The sequence below is a fragment of the Podarcis filfolensis genome, assembly GCF_964270895.1.
Source record: "Podarcis filfolensis genome assembly, chromosome: 4".
NCBI classification, from domain to species: domain Eukaryota; kingdom Metazoa; phylum Chordata; class Lepidosauria; order Squamata; family Lacertidae; genus Podarcis; species Podarcis filfolensis.
This window is the reverse complement of record NC_139607.1, coordinates 87661932-87682815: the sequence shown is the minus strand read 5'-3', so window position 1 is coordinate 87682815 and position 20884 is coordinate 87661932. Positions and strand designations below refer to the sequence as shown.

General features: G+C 46.3%; 1 protein-coding gene and 1 long non-coding RNA gene across 3 annotated transcripts; both read left to right on the top strand.

The window, feature by feature from the left end:
* Window positions 1-199: 199 nt before the first annotated feature.
* Window positions 200-17384, top strand: LOC310761829 (uncharacterized protein; the record flags this gene model as incomplete). Its single annotated transcript, XM_083612026.1, has 6 exons — window positions 200-299; window positions 16454-16533; window positions 16648-16679; window positions 16803-16919; window positions 17068-17147; window positions 17270-17384. Exons 1-6 carry the CDS (start codon window positions 271-273, stop codon window positions 17382-17384), a joined length of 453 nt encoding a protein of 150 aa, XP_083468152.1. The 5' UTR covers window positions 200-270.
* Window positions 17385-17390: 6 nt separating this feature from the next.
* Window positions 17391-19969, top strand: LOC310760965. 2 transcript variants are annotated; one of them, XR_014547130.1, is made up of 5 exons: window positions 17391-17555; window positions 17791-18757; window positions 18861-18950; window positions 19053-19135; window positions 19842-19969. It is a non-coding gene; the product is annotated as an uncharacterized lncRNA (long non-coding RNA). The 2 variants fall into 2 exon arrangements; XR_014547131.1 differs by lacking the exon at window positions 19842-19969 and adding an exon at window positions 19379-19690.
* The last annotated feature ends 915 nt before the right edge of the window (window positions 19970-20884 follow it).

The following is a 20884-nucleotide window of genomic DNA, read 5'->3' as shown; positions in this document are numbered from 1 at the left end:
CTTTTTCTGCAAACGGAAATGCAGGCTAGTAAAAGTGGGCTCATATACTGTACAAGCAGTGATGAACAGCTGTATTCAACACTGAGCAAAGCAAAACATTCCACCAGCGCCATGATTTTTCCGTGTACAACAGAATATCCCCCCCACCCGCGGAGCTCCGTAAATCTGTTCTGGGGGTACTCCCAACTCCCCGGAGCAGATCTGGGAACAATATAGGGTGTGCGAGCTGGAGGAAGAAGTGGGAATCCTGTTGTTTTTGTGCAACTGTTAATGCCACTCATGTTTAAAAACAGCAGCAGGTATGTAAGATCTCTACTAATGTTTGCATGTTTGTAATGGTGTGGTGCCATTTTGAAGAGGATAAAGGTAAAGGGACCCCTGACCATTAGGTCCAGTCGTGGCCGACTCTGGGGTTGCGGCACTCATCTCGCTTTATTGGCCGAGGGAGCCGGCGTACAGCTTCCGGGTCATGTGGCCAGCATGATTAAGCTGCTTCTGATGAACCAGAGCAGCGCACGGAAATGCCGTTTACCTTCCTGCTGGAGTGGTACCTATTTATCTACTTGCACTTTGACGTGCTTTCAAACTGCTAGGTTGGCAGGAGCAGGGACCAAGCAACGGGAGCTCACCCTGTCATGGGGATTCAAACCGCCAACCTTCTGATCGGCAAGTCCTAGGCTCTGTGGTTTAACCCACAGCGCCACCCGCGTCCCTTTGAAGAGCATAGGAGACTCTTAAATGGTTGCACCATGCTCCTCCTTTGTCCTTGCCCCAGGGCTAAATCCCCAAATCAAGTCCCCCATGTTGTTGTTTAGTCGTTTAGTCGTGTCCGACTCTTCGTGACCCCATGCCAGGCACTCCTGTCTTCCACTGCCTCCTGCAGTTTGGTCAAACTCATGTTGGTAGCTTCGAGAACACTGTCCAACCATCTCATCCTCTGTCGTCCCCTTCTCCTTGTGCCCTCCATCTTTCCCAACATCAGGGTCTTTTCCAGGGAGTCTTCACTTCTCATGAGGTGGCCAAAGTACTGGAGCCTCAGCTTCAGGATCTGTCCTTCCAGTGAGCACTCAGGGCTGATTTCCTTAAGAATGGAGAGGTTTGATCTTCTTGCGGTCCATGGGACTCTCAAGAGTCTCCTCCAGCACCATAATTCAAAAGCATCAATTCTTCGGGGATCAGCCTTCTTTATGGTCCAGCTCTCACTTCCATACATCACTACTGGGAAAACCATAGCTTTAACTATACGGACCTTTGCTGGCAAGGTGATGTCTCTGCTTTTTAGTATGATAGCCATCTTCAAATATCTAAAAGGCTGTCCCATGGAGGATGGAGCAAGCTTGTTCTCTCCTGCTTCAGAGAGTAGGACTCGAACCAATGGATTCAAGTTACAAGAAAGGAGATTCTGACTAAACATCAGGAACAACTTTCTGACAGAGTTTTTTGAGAGTGGAACAGACTTCCACAAGAGGTGGTGGACTCTCCTTCCTTGGAGGATGTGATGGCATATCTGCCATGTACGCATGCACTAGTTGAGATTTCTTCATTGCAGAGGGTTGGACTAAATGACCCTCGGGGTCCCTTCCAACTCTACAATTCTATGATGGCATGATTCTATGTCAGAAGTAAGCACCAGGAAGTTCAGTTGGAGTGATTCCCCTGTAAATTTGTATATAGGATTACAGCCTTAATCCTATTGGTTTTTGATATAAGTGGGGGCAGGGCTGGGGAAAAAGCAGGCATGACACAAACAGACTGAAGGAAGTATTAAAGGGAAGCTTAGGTGGTGTTTTAATAAAGAGGAATAGAGATGTTGAAGAAGTGTAGGTCTATCAGCAGCTATTAGACCTTTATTAAATTGGATTTGCTTATGCAGTCTTCTTCCTCCAGGGCACCACTCAGTTGAAGGAGCAGAATCCATGTTTTAAAGTAGTTTTCTAAAGAGGGTTTCTTTCCTTTTGAGAACCTTATGTCCAGAATCTAAAATGGTAGAACTGCACCACCACTCAAGGTAACCCCAAGGTGTGCAGTAACCTATTTTGAGTCCTATATTTGAGTCCCTTGAAGCAGCCTATTTTGAGAACTACAGTGGTACCTCAGGTTACATACGCTTCAGGTTACATACGCTTCAGATTACAGACTCCGCTAACCCAGAAATAGTGCTTCAGGTTACAGAACTTTGCTTCAGGATGAGAACAGAAATTGTGCTCCGGCGGCGCAGCGGCAGCAGGAAGCCCCATTAGCTAAAGTGGTGCTTCAGGTTAAGAACAGTTTCAGGTTAAGTACGGTCCTCCGGAACGAATTAAGTACTTAACCTGAGGTACCACTGTATTGTTGCAGAATGCCAGACTAAATCCTGGGCCCTCTAACAAGCTATTGGATGAAATTGATCCTTGCATTCTTTTTCTCGGTCTGTCCTCTGCTTTCCGTGTTGTGAAAGGAAAGATCAAATCAATGCGCATGGTTCCCTCCTGCGCCATACTTCCATTATATCTTCACAACTATCCTGTGAAGTAGGAATGACACAGGATGCCAGAGTAAGCAAAAGGGAAATGATATTTGCAAGGGGTGACGATTTCCTCATGTGTTTGGGAAGAAAAGGTGAGACCTGTTTGCAGACTGCAGAGACAGCATTTACAGGTACAGCTCAATGAAGCAATCAAACGTGTTAAGCCTAAAGCTTGACTATAAATCACAAGGTCGCTCCTTCCCTCACTTCTCTTAAGTGCCACGTCAACCAGCAAAACTCACTGGAAGCAAGAGAGAATGACGTTCGGGAAGAAGAGGACTTGGTGCTGTTGCAGAAACCATTACAGTATTTTATGTTACACACCACCCTCAGATCTATGGAGCTAGGATGGTGTACAAATAATATGCATATATATATCTTTCGTAAATTGTGTGGAGAAAGAATTATTGTCTGATACTGAGTGAGGCCATTGGCCATTGTCTACACTGACTGGCAGCACCTCTCTAGAGCTGAAAAACATGAGTCCTACCGGATCAGAACAAGAGAGGGGGAAAGGCGACGTTGTCTGAGGAAGGTGTGGATAGTGTTTAGAGGGCTGGAGTAGGGCTTGGGTTTGAATCCCTCTCAGCCTTGAAGCTCTCTGGGTGCACCACTGCTCAGGGACCGCCTCTCCTGGTATGTCCCACAGAGGAACTTACGATCTTCAAACAAAAACATCTTGGAGGTCCCAGGCCACAAAGAGGTTAGGCTGGCCTCAACCAGAGCCAGGGCTTTTTTGGCTGTGGCTCCGACCTGGTGGAACGCTCTGTCACAGGAGACTAAGGCCCTGCGGGACTTGACATCTTTCCGCAGGGCCTGCAAGACAGAGCTGTTCCACCAGGCCCTTGGCCAGGGCACAGCCTGACTCCCTCCTTTGGCAATCTTCACAGAACTCTAGCCCAATAGTTGCCATCAATTTGATTTGAAGTAATTTTTTAATGAAATGATTTTAGAATGTTGTATTATTTTATTGTTGTTAGCCGCCCTGAGCCCAGCCTTGGCTGGGGAGGGCGGGATATAAATAAAAAAATATTATTATTTATTAATATTATTAACCCCAAGAAAGCCCTCACATATAGAGATGAATCTGACACCAAAAAAGCCCTGCTGATGTGGACAGCAGGGGAGAAAGAGCTGTGAAGCTCCCCTGTGCTGCAGACACTCTCTGAGTCATGGACCTTCATCTGCGGAGAATATATCTGTAGACTCTTGCAGGAGACCGGAAAATACCTGGTTTGGAAAGGGTGGGAGTTCTCTAGATGTTGCAGGATGCCAGCTGCCATCAGCAGAGCCTAACAACATCTGGAAAGGTCACAAGCTCCCCATCCCATTCCCTGGTGTAGGTAGGACCACCTTCACGGCTGCAGGCAGTAATATTTCTCAATAGCAGTTGCTGGAAACTGCAGGTGGGGAGATTGCCCTTGTGCTCGCATCCTGGCTGAGTGTTTCTCAGTGTCATTACGGTGGCTCAGTGCAGGTAGCTGATAACCAGAAGGTTGAGCTGGTTGGAGCGGGTGGTGCTGTGGGCTAAACCACTGAGCCTTGGGCTTGCCAATCAGAAGGTCGGCGGTCCAAATCCCCGCGACAGGGTGAGATCCCGTTGTTCGGTCCCAGCTCCTGCCAACCTAGCAGTTTGAAAGCACACAGTGCAAGTAGATAAATAGGTACCACTGTGGCGGGAAGGTAAACGGTGATTCCGTGCACTGCTCTGGCTTTGCCAGAAGCGGCTTAGTCATGCTGGCCACATGTCCCAGAAAAACTGTCTGCAGAAGCAGACAAACGCCTGCTCCCTCAGCCTGTAAAGCGAGATGAGCGCCGCAACCCCAGAGTCATTGACGACTGGACTTAACTGTCAGGGGTCCCTTTACCTTTAGGGATGGCTGTGAGCAGGATTCCTGCATTGCAGAGGGTTAGACTAGATGACAGTTGGGAGTCCCTTTCAACTCTTTGATTCCATGATCTGAGTAACCACTGTGACACTAGGAATGCTGGATTAGATGGACCGTTGGCCTGATCCAGCAATCTCTCCTTATGTTTTCCATCAGAAGAGGGGTACATGTGTTTGCAGCACAGCTCGGCCCTGCAACTTCTTGTACCAGTGTGCTTGCCTATATTCCCCGCCCCCCACCTCTTTCCCACTCAGCCACCCACATCCCAAGCCACCTCAGCAGTCTATATCCACCCTTCTTTGGTGAACTGCAAGTTCCCAGAACAGGGCGGTGATCCTGTGATAGGAATTTTATGGTCTTAGATATATGGTAATGTTCACAAGTGTACCAAGCAAGCACATACATAGATCAGCACAGGAAGGCCAACCTGGAACCATTTTGATTCCTAAACTGACCAGATCTTTTCTCTGCAAGGTCAAAATGGAAAAGCCTCCCCATTGTCTTTTCCTTCACAAATCCTGTCTTAAGGATATGTCTATTTGAATAGGGTGTGAGCCTGTGACCTGGCCCAGGAACTAAGTATTTATCATTACAAAAGACTGGCCAGGCTACCCAGGAAATCCAATCAAGTAACCTGCCAGACAGGAGATTAACAAAAACAGGAGAAAAACATATTAAATATTAAAATTTGTATTTTGGACCGCCTTTTCTGTGATGTAGGTGTGATGTATCTGAGGGGTGGTCTTAGGTTACACCCCTTCTGTGATGTATGTATGATGTTTCTGGGGGTGGTCTTGATCTACAGGGTGGCAATTTCAAAAGTCTTTATAAGGCCTTGCACTCCATTTTTCTGGGTCCTCCTCCTTTCCTACGTGTGAGGGGAGCACACTGTTGCAACAGATCAATAAAGATCAAGCTTACAAGCTGCTTTGCTTCTCAGTATTCTCTGGTTGGCCTCTGTTATTTTCTCCTACCAATAGGGAATCTATGTAAGGACTCTATGTGGGCTCTTAGATACCCCATAAGGGAAAAGGGCATATTTTTATTTACAACAATCCCAATTTCCTAATTTGACTGGGGTGCAGGGGAGGAAGGAGGGTGTCATCCCTGGAAGAGGAAGTATGCACAAAGCTCAATTTCTAAAAATTAGGGGGGGGGGGGCAAAAGCCTTTCTGGAACTGTATCCTGCTGAAAAAGTTGAAAATTCCAAACAGAGGAGGAGAGGCCTGGGGTGTGATTAAGCAAAGGGCTTTTGCCTATGTGTCTTCTTTGTTGATTTAATGAAACTTCATTGATTGATTGATTGATTGATTGATTGATTGATTGTAATAAAAGGCTTCTCAGTGGCTTGGGTGGCAAGAGGCAAAAGAGGAACAGGTCTGTGTAAATGAAAGATTTCCAGCTGGTTTCCAGCGGAGAAGTCCAGTTGCGCCAATAAGTGATCAGACCCTGGCACTTCTTTGTTTCACTTTTACTTAGTGTCAGATCACCCACATCCATAGAGGTGAACACTAGGTCTAAGGCATGTTGGCGACTATGAGTTGGGCCAAACTTATTCAGGGACAGCCCTGTGGAGGCCATGCTTTCCACGAAGTCCCGAGCAGCCCCTTGTAAGGTCGTGTTGGTGTGGATGCTAAAATCCCCCAGGACAACCAAACTAGGTGTCTCCAGGAGAACATCCGCCACGACGTGAAGCAGCTCGGACAGGGAATCCTTGGTGCAGCGGGGAGGTCGGTACACCAAAAGGAATCCTGTACTGCCCCTATTGCCCAACTTCCAGAACATGAACTCAGAGAACTGGGTCTTCCCAATCGGACGCCTGGTGCAAGCTAATGACTTCCTAAAATTCACTGCAACCCCCCCTCCCCGCCCACATGACCTGGGTTGCTGTGTGTAAGAGAAACCTGGTGGGCAAGCAGCAGCAAGAACAGGCCCATCTGCTTCATCCAACCAAGTCTCTGTTACACATGCCAGGTCAAATCCTCAATCCACGATCAAGTCATGGATGGCAGTGGTCTTATTAATTACTGACCTGGCATTGCACAGCAGCACCTTCAGGTCATGTGGGTCTCCCTTGCTGATTCCAGTATCCATCTGGTCAAGACCAGACCTGGAGGCAGGGATAGTCCTCAAACAGTGATTAAATCTGCTTCCTTGGTAATGACATGGTCTGCCTTTGAGCATGTTCAGTATGCAATTCCTTCTTGCATCGTTATCACAACTTGCATCGCACTTATCCGTGCTTAAGGTTGCAATACCTCGTACAGATATCTACACTCTGGCATTCTTATCTCCTGCCAATACAATTAATGGGTCAGAAAATAGTCAAATAGGAATGTAAGCACTTGGTCTAGATCAGACCAACAAATTGGAATTTACAAAATTTTGGAACGCAGAAATAAAGTCAATCATTAAACCATCAATTCTAGCACATGAGAGGCCAACTAAATTGTATAATTTGGCATCTCAATGATTGGTATTGTTAACTGTATTATAATTTGGCATTATTATAATGAGGCTATTATTGGATTGTTGTAATTGAAAACTAATAAAAAATTATTATTAAAAAAATCATAAAGGGGGAAGGAACCTCCCTTAAAACAGCCTATTTTGAGTCCTATATTTGAGTCCCTTGAAGCAGCCTATTTTGAGAACTATTGTTGCAGAATGCCAGACTAAATCCTGGACCCTCCAACAAGCTACTGGGTGAAGTTGATCCTTGCATTCTTTTTCTCGGTCTGTCCTCTGCTTTCTGTGTTGTGGAATGAAAGATCAAATCATTGTGCATGGTTCCCTCCCCCGCCATGCTTCCATTGTCACGGCTAAAATGGCCGCTGTTTCTTTAATGCTTAAAAAGCTGGGTCAGCATGAGTCAGCGGCTTGCACTGGGTTGTATATATAGAGTGAGAAATGTTAGTTTGTTGTTGGGTTGGTTGGTTGGTTGGTTGGTTAGTGAAAGCTGGTAGTGTTGATGTGTGTACAGTTGGTCAGTCGCTTTTGCAGAAAGACTTTTAAGAATAAAAGCAGAAAGCACTCTGCAAGGATATTCTTGTGGTCTCTTTTGTGCCGACAAGGGTCCGAGGACCAGGCTGAGGTGACAAAGGGAGGTCAGAACCCTTTCCTTTTCTTTTTTTTTTTTACAAACACTGACATCCATTATATCTTCACAACTACCCTGTGAAGTAGGAACGACACAGGATGCCAGAGTAAGCAAAAGGAAAATGATATTTGCGAGGGGAGGGGATTTCCTCATGTGTTTGGGGAGAAGAGGTGAAACCTGTTCGCAGACTGCAGAGTCACCGTTTACTGGTACAGTTTAATGAAGCAATCAAACATGTTAAGCCTAAAGCTTGACTATAAATCAAGAAAGATTTCCAACTGGTTGTACCCCACTTGACGACATACACCCTGGTGGAAAAGGTTAAGGTTCCTCAGGGGTTGTGGGAAGTGACTTGATGCCCTGATGATGTTCACAGAACCATAGAATTGTAGGGTTGGGAGGGGCATCTAGTCCAACGCCCAGCAATGAAGGAATCACAGCTAAAGAATCCCTGACAGATGGCTGCCCAACCTCTGCTTAAAATTCTCCAGGGAATAGCATGTTGTAAATTTCAGGTCACTTTTCCAGAGTTTCCCCCCAAGATTAAAATCTATGTTATGCTCTATATCTATTCCTCAGTGTCTCATTTGAGCTTTAACAAGCTCGTCTTTTGTTTCCCATTCTAACAGAAGATTGCACATTTTAGACAAAAGTTTATCCTTATTTTGCATGAGTTATGTGTGTGTGTGTGTGTGTGTGTTTTCCAAATTGTGAGCTTTGGTCCAAAAATCAATTCTTTCTATCTAATTTAAACATATCGTGTAACTGGTGATATTGCAACCTATCTGTAACTTGGCTCCTTAGGTTGTCCATTGGGTTCAGTTTGGGTTCAGCATGCTATTAATTGAAAGAGCACTATTTGAAAAGGATTCATAGATGGTACTTTTTGTTGGAGATAACCCAGACTGAAATTCCCAGGTGTCAGAAAAGGTTATTTATGTATGCAACAACTGCGGCCCATGTTTTATTAGCTCAAAAGTGGAAAGTGAGTGAGGGCCCAACTAAAGAGGATTGGCAACTTAAGTTGACAGAATACGCACAACTTGCAGATTTAACATATAGAATAAGAGAGCAAGAAGAACATACGTTTAAAGAAGATTGGAGAACATTTATTGAATATATGGAAAATAACTGTATACAGCTGAAAACTCTGGCAACATTAAGATAAAGTCAACAGAGTAAATATTTTTTGATGGATATAAAAGTGGAAAATTTATTTGACTGGTTATAGTAACATATGCAGGGATGTATGATATGTAAACTGAACCATGGAAAGAGAAGAATGGAAGTCATTGGATATTTTAAGGTTTGTAAAATGTTTCTTTGAAAATTTAATAAAAATTATTACAAAAAAACCCTCACCCTCCAGTGAAGGAGAGTCCAGCACTTTCAAAGGGAGTCTGTTCCACTGTGAAACAGCTCTTACCATCAGAAAGTTATTCCTAATATTTAGAAATCTCCTAAATATTCAACATATCAATAAAGGAAAATGTTGAAAAATTATTGAAATTTGAATCCGCTGGTTCCATTGAGAATGATGGTTTTGTTAAATCATTTGTTCTAAGAGGCCTAGAAAAACACAAAGGAAAAAGAAGGAAGAAAGGAAGGAAGGAAGGAAGGAAGGAAGGAAGGAAGGAAGGAAGGAAAAGAACAGCATGGTCACAGTAAGCCTAAAGGGGAAAATGGGTAAGTCCAAAATCTCTCAGTAAAGAGCTGGAAATTGTATACGTAGCTAGGGTCCAATGGGGAGGCAATGATATCTGCCAAGGTGACAAAAGGGAGAGTCTTGAGACACAGTACAATTTCCAGCCAAATGGAGATAAGGGCCCAAAACATTTCCATTTAAAGTTGCACCTTGTTGGTTTGATGCTCCAAATCATACCATCTATACCAGGCATAGGCAAACTCGGCCCTCCAGATGTTTTGAGACTACAATTCCCATCATTGCTGACTACTGGTCCTGTTAGCTAGGGATGATGGGAGTTGTAGTCCCAAAACATCTGGAGGGCTGAGTTTGCCTATGCCTGATCTATACAATGCCTTTGAGCATGTATGGTATGCATTTGGAATTGACTGCAGTAAGAGAACAAGAAGAACATACATTTTAAAAAGATTGGAAAATGTTTATTAAATATATGGAGGAAAATTGAAAATGTGGGCAGCATAAGATAAATTCAACAGTGTAAATAAGTTTTTTTTTGATGTAATAATGGAAAGCTGAACAGTTTAGTTTTTATAAAATATGCATGGATTTATGTTGTGCAAAATGAACCAAAGAAAGAGAAGAAGGGAAGTCACTGATATTTTAAGGTGAATATTCTAAAATTTAAAACAGAAATTTAATTTATTTATTTTTTTAAAAAGAGAGCATGTACAGGGGTCTGGGTTAAAGGCGGATCTACACGGATCCTCATGGATCCTCCACTTTTTAAAAAATACCTCCAACAAATCCAGTGTCAAATCACATCTGGAAGGCACACCTACAGACTGGACTATAAAAAACGTGGATCCAACACTTAGCCTCGCTGCAGCACCACAAAAACATGGATCCTCATGAATTCATATGATTTTTATATTGAAACAAAATAAAAACACCATGATACTCTACACCATGTATTTGTCTGTAGGCAGAACCAAAAAAACCACACATTCACTGTTTCATGGTACCGCAATGGTGCAAAAACATGGTTAAAAAACACGGATCCTCATGGATCCTCATGATTTTTGCACTAGATCAGCCCAAAGTCACCATCAGATCAAATATCATGGGCATGGGCACATCCTGCACCCCAAAAATCATGGATCCACAGCTTCCTGGCAATCCTGTGCCCCCAAAACATGGTTTCGAAGAAGAAGAAGAAGAATTTGGATTTGATATCCCACTTTATCACTACCCCAAACACTCTGTGAGGTGAGTGGGGCTGAGACACTTCAGAGAAGTGTGACTGGCCCAAGGTCACCCAGCAGCTGCATGTGGAGGAACGGAGACTCAAACCCAGTTCCCCAGATTACGAGACTACCGCTCTTAACCACTACAGCACACTGGCTCTCACGGATCCTCACGCTTTTTGCACTGGGCCACCCCAAACCCACCGTCAAATCACGTATCATGCCCATGGGCACAGTCTGCACCACAAAAATCACGGATCCATGGCTTCCTGAACATACCGTGGCCCAAAAACGTGGTTCTGAAGCAGGAACCTTATGTATCCTCACGCTTTTTGCATTGGGCCACCCCAAACTCACTATCAAATCACACATCATAGCCAGAGGCATAGCCTGCACCACAAAAATCACGTATCCATGGCTTCCTGGCAACTCCATGGCCCAAAAACGTGATTTCGAAGCACGGATCCTCATGGATCCTCACGCTTTTTGCATTGGGCCACCCCAAACTCACCTTCAATTCACACATCATAGCCAGGGGCACAGCCTGCACCACAAAAATCATGAGTTGCACTACAAAAATCACAAAAATGCCCCTAGCAGCACTGTTAATGTCACCACTGGAACATTATTATTAGAGCAGAGAGGAGAATGTATGACTATATATTGTACCAATATATGGTTCACCTTCAAGAACAGTTCAAATACATGCCAAAGTATTAAAGAGGAGAAAAAAATATGAAACTGCTTACATACTGTCAACTAATATCCAGATTCAAGAAAGACTGTATGGCAAACAGTTAAATCAGTGAAAAGACAGAATTTGAGTCCATCATAACAGAGGTCTACCTTTTGGGTAAAATTTATAAACTATTACTCTAATATGACACCGAGCTTGAACAAGCAAAACCTAATAATAATAATAATAATAATAATAATAATAATAATAATAATTTTTATTTATATCCCGCCCTCCCCAGCCGAAGCCGGGCTCAGGGCGGCTAACAACAATCAAATAATCAAAAAATCAAATAAACCAACATTCTAAAAATATTTCATTATAAAAATTAATTAAAATCAAGTTGATGGCAACCATTAAGCAAAACTCTGTGCAGGTTGCCAGAGGAGGGAGTCAGGCTGCGCCCTGACCAAAGGCCTGGTGGAACAACTCTGTCTTGCAGGCCCTGCGGAAAGATGTCAGGTCCCGCAGGGCCCTAGTCTCTTGTGACAGAGCGTTCCACCAGATTGGAGCCGCAGCCGAGAAGGCCCTGGCTCTAGTTGAGGCCAGCCTAACCTCTCTGAGGCCTGGGACCTTCAGGATGTTTTTATTTGCAGACCGTAGGTTTCTTTGTGGGGCATACCAGGAGAGGTGGTCCCGTAGGTACGAGGGTCCTAGGCCGTATAGGGCTTTAAAGGTTAAAACCAGCACCTTAAACCTGATCCTGTACTCCACCGGGAGCCAGTGCAGCTGATATAGTACCGGATGAATGTGGTCTCGCAGCGAAGACCCCATAAGGAGTCTCGCCGCGGCATACTGCACCCGCTGGAGTTTCTGGGTCAGTCTCAAGGGCAGCCCCACGTAGAGCGAGTTACAATAATCCAGTCTGGAGGTGACCGTCGCATGGATCACAGTGGCTAGGTCAGGGCGAGAGAGATATATGACAAAATGGCTGCAAAAATTTTAAAAGCAGTTTACAGTGGAACAATGAGAACAATTATGAATAAAGGAATAAAATTCACTGCAAGTTAAGCCCTAAAACAAAATTGGTAAAGTGGTACAGTGGAACTTCAGGTTGCGGACGTAACCCGTGACAGAGGCACGTCTGCAACCTGCAGCGTTCGCATCCTGAAGCGCCACGTCTGCTCAGGCGCCGGCAGAATTTGGCGCTTCTGCGCATGCGTGAGTGGCGAAACCCGGAAGTAACCCGTTCCGGTACTTTTGGGTTTCCCACGGTCCGCAACCCGAAAACACGTAACCTGAAGCAGCCGTAACATGAGGTATGACTGTACAAAAATGTTCTTTCAATGGTATATAACTTTGAAAGATATACAGAAGATGAATAATGAAATGAATGGACATTGCTGGAAATGTCATAGACCTCAAGGAACCTTCTTCCATTTATGGTGGACCTGTGAAAAGACCAAAAAGTTTCGGAGGAAAGTTCATTTCGAAATGAAAAAATGTAAAAAAAAACCACCCTAAATTTGCATTGGACCCCAAAACTATGCCATTGGGAATGACCCCTTCAGCTACTGTATTGTGAAATTGTGGAACTATTTAGTTATATGACCACAGCAGTCAGAGTGGTGTTGGCTAACATATGGAAATCTAACATATGTCCTGGAATAGATGCATGGAAAGAGAAACTATCAGAATATGCAGTAATGGCAAAACTCGCAAATTTAGTAAATAATTGACTCATCTTTATAATTTGTATACAACTTAACAGAACTGTAACAAAATGAACATCTGTATGGATTTGTATAATAGACCTTAGGTTACAAAAATATTTCCTGTTTAAAAATAGAAGCTTTGTGTGTATGTGATAAAGAAAGAAATATATAGTAGAAGAAATCTTGTCTGTCTGTCTGATTGAATATATGGTAATTCACAAAAAATCCAGTAAAATGTGACAGATTGAATGATTAGCAATTGGATATGATTTGCATGCTGATTAGCAAATGGCAAGCACTGGCAAACCAATAAAAGGGACTAACATATTTGATAATAATATTTTTATTAATTTTCAATTTCAATCCAATAATAGCCTCATTATAACGATACCAAACTATAATACAATTACTAACATCTATTGTTCAAATACAAAATTATATAATTTAGGTGGCCTCCCATGTGCTAGAACTGATGGCTGATTATTTTATTTCTGCGTTCCAAAATCTTACGAATTTCAATTACATTCCAGTCAAAAAAATGATCCCTTATACAACAACTGCAATATTCACTCCATAAATAATAAAGGATGGGGAAGAGTCAGCTCTAAGTCTCCATCGTAAACCTTTTGCAAAATAGTGTTTCCCTCCCTTTTCCCCTTTTTTTACACGCACAGTTCTGTTTAATGTTATCTTCCATATCTATAATATGGATCAACCTTGGTTTCTAACTGCCTGAACCGTTCCTCATAAGGCTTGGTTTCCAGACCTTTCATCACCCTGGTCATATCTTTCTTCAACTCACCTGCACTGACCAGCAGCAGCTCTCCAGGGTTTCGGAGGGGGGGACATTCCCAATCTCCCAGGTCCCCCCCCGAGATGCTGCCCAGGAAGGAAGACCTGCATGCCAAGCAGATGGTCCGATCCTGCGCTATGGAGATGCCTAGCCTGCCTGGAAGGGCATGGGGCTGGTCTCCCTTTGGGAATGAGGCTGCAGGAAGAAGGATGTGAAGTGAAGTTGCAGCCCAGCTGCAGGCGGAACAGCAGGTGCCTCCGAGTTCTGACGGAGGAGCATCACCTCTCAGGAGGGGCCAAGTGGGGCCAGATCCGGGGGGGGGGGGGTTGCCATGGTGACAAGTATGGGAGTGTTCAGGGATGCAGGAGAGGATATATTGTCTGATAATACCCTTTCCAACTTGTGTTAACAAGTTTACCATTTTAGCGGAGTAACATTCCCCCTTTTAAACCTGCAGCGGATGCGTTTGCTCAGGCTCACTAAGGCCTCTATAATAACTCTTCTGGTATTTCCCCCCTATTCCCTCATAAAATATAAGACACAACACAGTCTTCTACAAAAGTATAAAAAGGTTTACTCACTTATCATTCTGTTCACAATCGGATCCCAGAAGGCAGACTTAGCTTAGAAAAGTAACATACAATGGTACCTCGGGTTAAGTACTTAATTCGTTCCGGAGGCCCGTACTTAACCTGAAACTGTTCTTAACCTGAAGCACCACTTTAGCTAATGGGGTCTCCTGCTGCTGCCGTGCTGCCAGAGCACAATTTCTGTTCTCATCCTGAAGCAAAGTTCTTAACCTGAAGCACTTTTTCTGGGTTAGTGGAGTCTAACCTGAAGCGTATGTAACCTGAAGCGTCTGTAACCCAAGGTACCACTGTACACTTGGAAACTATTCCATAAGAAGGCAGTCCCTTTGTCCTCTCTTGGTTGGAGCCAAGAGGGCATCTTTGGCTAAGCAGATGTTGCTTCTTCGATGCATGTAGTCAAAGAGAGAGAGATGGCTGCCCTGCCCTGTGCTTTTGTCATTACCTGCACACGTGAGGCCACACTCACCTCTAGTCACATGCAGAGGAAGTCTGTCCCAGCCCAGAAGGAAACAGGAAGTTTACCAGCTGGCTGGACAAACATTCCTCCCCATGTGTAAACATGTTCACTCTAGGAATGTTGTACTTGACTGCTCTTGTGTTTCACATCCCACAACAAGGACCCGCCCTCCTTTGTGACATCTCTTGCTTCTCCTTTAAAAGCCACTGACTTGCAGGCGGCCATTGTGGATTAGTGAGGAGAGGTCAGAGGTCAGAGGAGAGAGGAGGTGGTGGCGGCGGCGGTTGGTGGAGAGTAGGCAGAGGATTTGTGAATTGTTGTTTTTTCATTTTCTTATTTTGATTTCATTTATTGCTTTTATTTGATTTATTTTATTTGATTTATTTTTATTTTCCTTTATTCTTTTCTTTTAACACTTTTATTTATTGATCACAGTGAGGGTTTGCCAAGCGTGCCTTCCTCTTAGCTCGTTTCTCCCTTGCGTCCTGAGTTCAAGTGTCTTCAAAGCCCATGACACCTTTGGTAAAGGCTGTTCTCCTATTGGAGCATTCACAGGCCAGTGTTTCCCAGCCATTGGACATGACCAGTCCAACGAAGTTGGTGTTGAAGAATCATTGCTTCCACACTGGTGATCTTTGCTTCTTCCAGGACACTGGTATTCATTCGCCTGTCTTCCCAAGTGGTGCATCACATTTTTCGGAGACACCATTGATGGAATCTTTCAAGGAGTTGGAGATGGCGTTTATGAGTGGTCCATGTTTCACAAGCGTACAGCTGGGTTGGTAGTGCAAGAGCCTAGACTGAAACTTAAAAGACTAGTTTCAATGGACCAAGAATGGTTTTCATGCCTGGTTCTGACTTTCCCCTTTTCCCAGTGGGAATTCCTACTTGTAGAGCAGAGGCCACGGCTGGTCGGCAGCTGCAGTGCCTGTGTGCTTTGTTCTGTTTTTGTTGTTGTTTAGTCGTTTAGTCGTGTCCGACTCTTCGTGACCCCATGGACTAGAGCACGCCAGGCACTCCTGTCTTCCACTGCCTCCTGCAGTTTGGTCCAACTCATGTTGGTAGCATCAAGAACACTGTCCAACCATCTCGTCCTCTGTCGTCCCCTTCTCCTTGTGCCCTCAGTGCTTTGTTCTAGAGGGTGCTGTTTCGTGGCGCTCACTGGTTGCTATTGGACAGTTCTTTGGATAGTCTGAGCGGATTGGTTGAGCGCCTTGTGAGCGAAAGGTTCAGCCTTCATTAGGGCAAATATTCTACCCTTATTTATGGGAGCCTTTGGAATAGAAAAAGGAAAGGACTGTGTCAGGATGTGTTTTGTGGGGAAATTTGCAGGCGTGAAGGTGTTGATTTGGGGTACAGTTGGAGGGGGGTATGGTCTCTGCTGGAGGGGGAAACCCCCGCCACCCTTTCCAAAAAATCTGGTAACAATGTTAAGAATGACCCAAAGCTCTCCCCTCTCCCTATTCATTTCATTTGCTTCATGAAATTTATACATTGCTTGATTGCATGAACAAGGGGACCAGGCTCTCTGGGTCCTGGCATGGCCGTAGCTCTTGAACCCAGAGCACTTGGGACCTCCTTTCTCTCTCTGCCAGCCCTTCATGCTCTGGACTGCCTCTTTCAGGCTCTGATGATGTCCCTTCAGGTCACTGAGCTGCAGAGAGATGGAAGGAATTGGTCATGATGGGCCGGCAAGGATCGATTAGGCTCCACATATGTATTTCTGTTCTGCCAATTTGGCAGTGGTTCACTGTTTTCTCCAGACGCCCCTCCTCACCCCCCCCCCAAGAATTGGGGCTGCCGGCGTCTGAGTCGCTCTCTCCGCTCATCTCTTCTAGGATCAGGTGCTTAAGGCGCCTGTTCAGGTGTTGCCGCAGGGTGGCCCCCCAGCAAGACCCAGAGCAGCCAGTGGCACCAGGTGAGCCAGTGGCCCTCCTTTTTTGGACAGAGGAGGGCAGGAATGGGCATGGGGGGCAACTAGTCCAAGGATGCAAACGAGGACTCACCTCTTCCCATGCCCTTCTGTTTGCAGTTCTGCTGCGGTTCCGCATCCCAGCCCCAGGGGTGAGTATTGGAGAAAACAAGAGCAGGGACTGGATCCCTCAGACCTGCCCCCCACTCTGCACTCTCAGATGCGGAGAAACCATCCCCTCATGAGGAACTGACAGCCTGACTTTTGCATTTCAGCTGCTGGAGGATGAACAGCTCTACCTCCTGGGGGTTATCCAGAGCTGCCAGGCAGCTGAGCTCAGGGGGCTTCGATCACTGAAGTGCTCCAAGCAGGAGACGGCCCAAGCCATTTTGGTGAGTGATGGGGGGGGTGGGGGGAAGGGGCTGTGCATCTGCGGAGAGGAGGACCCTGCCAGCTTAGGGCATGGGGTTGCCATTCCCCTGCAAAGCCAAGCCTGGTGTTTGGGGTCGGAGCTGATTTTCCTCCTCTGTTCTCTTCCAGGACATCTTGGGGCCCTTGGAGCACTTCAGGGATCGCCCCCTGACCCTGGCCCTTGCCTTGGAGGCCCTCCTCCAGCTCAGGTGAGTGGGGTCTTTGGCGTGGATGGGGTTGTGGGTGGGGGGCAGAACTCTAGGGGGAAAGAGCAGGCGGGAGGGAGAAGGGGGCAAGGGAGACTCTAACCCTCTCCCTTTCGTCTCTGCAGCACGATGAGGCCCAGATTCAGCTGCGATATGATCAGTGCCATCCTGCACAGGACGTCGGAGGCCGTGCTGAAAGGGGCCGATGAGGAGGAGAGAGAAGTATGTCCTTGGTTTTGACTTCGCTACACGGCTCTTTCTTCTTTTTCATCACGCACTTGCAGAATCCAACCCAGCATTCAAACTCTCTTCTCTCTTTTCCCGCAGGAACTGAAGAGGCACTTCCAGCTCCTGCTGGGGAGTCTCCTTATGGAAGCCCCCAACCCTGGCACCCTCCTCCACCTTCTCAGCGTAAGTGTCCCGATGGCATCAGGGGAGGTTTTAAGGTTGTCCCGTCCCCCCATCCCTTACCCAATGGACTGCCCCATTTCTGGGGCACAGAGCCTGTTTGGCCCCCAATTTGGTCCAAGACCAAAGCTGGCAAACCCTTATGGTCCAGAAATGCCAGGGACTCCGTGGTGGGGGCAGTGGGGGCTGCTTTGGCCCAGACTGGCCCCTGACTCTGAGACACTCTTTCCTCCTACAGGACTTCTGAGGATACGCCCTGGGGGAAAGTGGGGAGGCTCAAGGCTCATTTCCTTGCTGCTGGCCGTTGCCCGGTGTGGCGATCACACAGGGCCCCTGGACGTTTCACGGTCTATTGACCCTGTGCCACCACTGCAATAGCTTTCTTCACTGCCACCACCCCGCTTCTCACGGGGACACACGGAGTCCAGACAGTTGTTAACATAAACAAATAATCAAGTTTATTTTTAAATGCAGGAACAAGCGTATGGTTGCAGTTTATTTTTCTCTTGTCAGTTTCCTAATCTTAGTTCCTAGCAACTCCAAACTGAATTATTCCCCACTGTCTATCTAACTCAACCTAACAATTCCTCTCACTTTCTCACAATACAACTCTACCAACCCACACCTAATCCTCTCTCTTCCTTCTCCAACACCCAAGGCTCAACTCCCAACTGACAAACCTCAACTCCCAACTGACAAACCTCAACTGACTTTCAAAACCTCCCACTCTATCTTTTACTCCCCCCTTGCATTCTCACTGGCCAATCACATCACACCCATTTTAACCATTTCCTTGACCCATCCTAGGAGGCAAACGCCACACCCGGAAATACCCCAACCTCAGAGTAAGTACCTTGCCTTCTTCTAGTCATTTCTTTGGTTACTTCCATCCCCCCAAGATCACATCCCCAAGTGATCTTTAGCGCAGATGATGCGGGGTGTGTCCCTGGGGGCCAGGATGAGGCCAGAGGCTTTTCCTGTCCCCTTTCCTGCTGCTGCCCTTCCACCTCTGCCCAGGAGGCTGCAGGGCCCAGGGAGGTCCTCTGGAACAAGGGATTGGGCCCAAGACAGAGGGAGACCCGTCCTTCCTGACTTGGCACTGCTTCTGTGCTCTCTTGCTCCCATCTGACCCCGATTTTTCTTTCCTCTGCAGATGACAGTTGTTCAGCCGGACCTGGCTTGCTTCCGCCTGAACCCAAAAGAAGGTAAGCCCCCACACCTTGGAGACAGCAACCTTTGACTAAAGGCCTGTGGGAAAATCTCATTTTCATTTTCATTCTCTTCTCATTCTCATTCTCTTCCATCCAGATGACATCATCATTGAGGATTTATAGGTAGTGCTTACCTCGGGCTCCACTGGACGCCAGAGAGAGGCCAACATCCAAATGCACTCAGCAGGTAAGACTTTCTCAAAAGCCCATCTGTAGTTAGAGATGCCCTGTTTCATCTATGAGAGAAGCAGGCACTCCTGGCATCCTGCTTACCTTTTTTCTCTTGCAGGTGACAGAACGATGCCAGCAAGACCTCCTTCTCCATCTTTTCATGGCGGCAGAAGGGCAGCAGTGGCTGTGGGACCAGATCAGGTAGGGGGAAGCTGCCTTGTGGGGACAGAGGCCAAGGGTGGAACAATGTCATGGACTGGTTGGGCACAGAGGAATGGTGGGAGGAAGCAGGAACCAGGAAGGGAAGATGTCTCAGAGTCCAGGGAGTGGAGGGGGGGGGACAAGGAGGAGCAGTCAGAGGGAGAAGAGGCCGAGGAACCAGGGGAGGGGAGCCAATGGGTCTCAAACCCTCGGTGAGTGAGGGACTTTCCCCTGTGTCAGAAGACAGGCTCTGGCAGATGGAGCGGACGAGATCCGGAGGAAGCTGTTTGTGCACGTGCTGTAGAGGGAAGCCAGGGGCCGATGGGGCTCATCCCCCCAGAAGGGAGCCCATCGAGGAGAACTCTGATTCTAAACCTCTGCTGTCTCGTGGGATGGGTTCAGGGGAAGAAAAGGCTCCAGATTAAACCCTACACAGATGCAGAGTGGAGTCCCTAAGATGGTTGGGTGGCGTTTTGTAGGCCTCCTTCTGGCAACTCCTGCAGCCAAGCTGGTGCCTTATGCCTTGCTCTTCTTTCCTCTGGACCACATCACGGAGGCCGAGGGGGGGGGGACAGATCTGGGCAGAGGGTGGACCCCTTTGTTTTGGCAAAAGACAGGGCAGGGGACAGAGAGAGAGATCTGAAAATTCTTAACATTATTTTGCCTCAAAAGATCTCACGGAATTTTGGGTTTTTCCGTTCCTTAGGATATATGATCTACTCCCTGTGTAACTCCATGTGTCCAGAAGAAAAAGAACTGGAAGAGAATGGAATAAAAATAAATAATTTTTAATGGATTTTGAATAAATGCTCGATAAATTGTCACTGTTTTGAATTTCGTTGTGTTATTGTCTTCCATTGGACACTTTTGTTGTTGCAGCCTGAAATAGCATTAGCATTTTTTGCTGCTGCCGCATCACTCTCAGGTTGATCATGTTAAGCTTGTGGTCCCCTAAGATCCCTAGATCCTTTCCCCTACCAGCAAACCAGTGTCCCTCATCTTATATTTGTGCAGCTGGTTCTTCCTGCCAAAGTGCAGAACCTTAGAGTGGCTAGAGGTCCTCTTTGCTCGCCTTCAGGGAGTGACCGTGTCGCAGTCAGTGCTGTGGTAGCTCCGTGTGGCATTGACACAGTTCAGTGGAATCGCCTGGTGACAATCCAGGCCAGCTGGTGCCAGATCTAAGATGAGATCTAAGATGTCTCCAGCATACTGAGTGTTTTGCCTTGGTAGAGCACACCATGTTCGTGATGCAGAGGCTGTGGTATGAACACAGTTCAGGTAGCCTTTGTCCATTCTTGTTCACGCTCCCGATACCAAGGGGGCCTCTGCGGTTATCCCAGCTGTGATGAACTCTCCCAGCAGGAATAGTAATAGTCATAACAATTTTATTATTTATACCCCGCCCATCTGGTTGGGTTTCCCCAGCCACTCTGGGCAGCTCCCAGCAGAACACTAAAAACAGAATAAAACTTCAGACAGGGCTGCCTTCAGATGTCTTCTAAAAGTGAGAGAGTTGTTTATTTCTTTGACAACTGCTGGGAAGGTGTTCCACAGGGCTGGCGCCACTACGGAGAAGGCTGCTGACATGCTGGTCTAGTTCTTTGCAGAACTTGTTCTTGATCTGCATATCAGAGCACACACAGAGTGTACTCAATATGTTAACCGGAATGGAGGTAGATGAGAGATGGAGAGAAGGCAAGCATTCTGAGCCCTCAGCTGGCAGTTCTATCACAGACAGAAGGTAGTCCC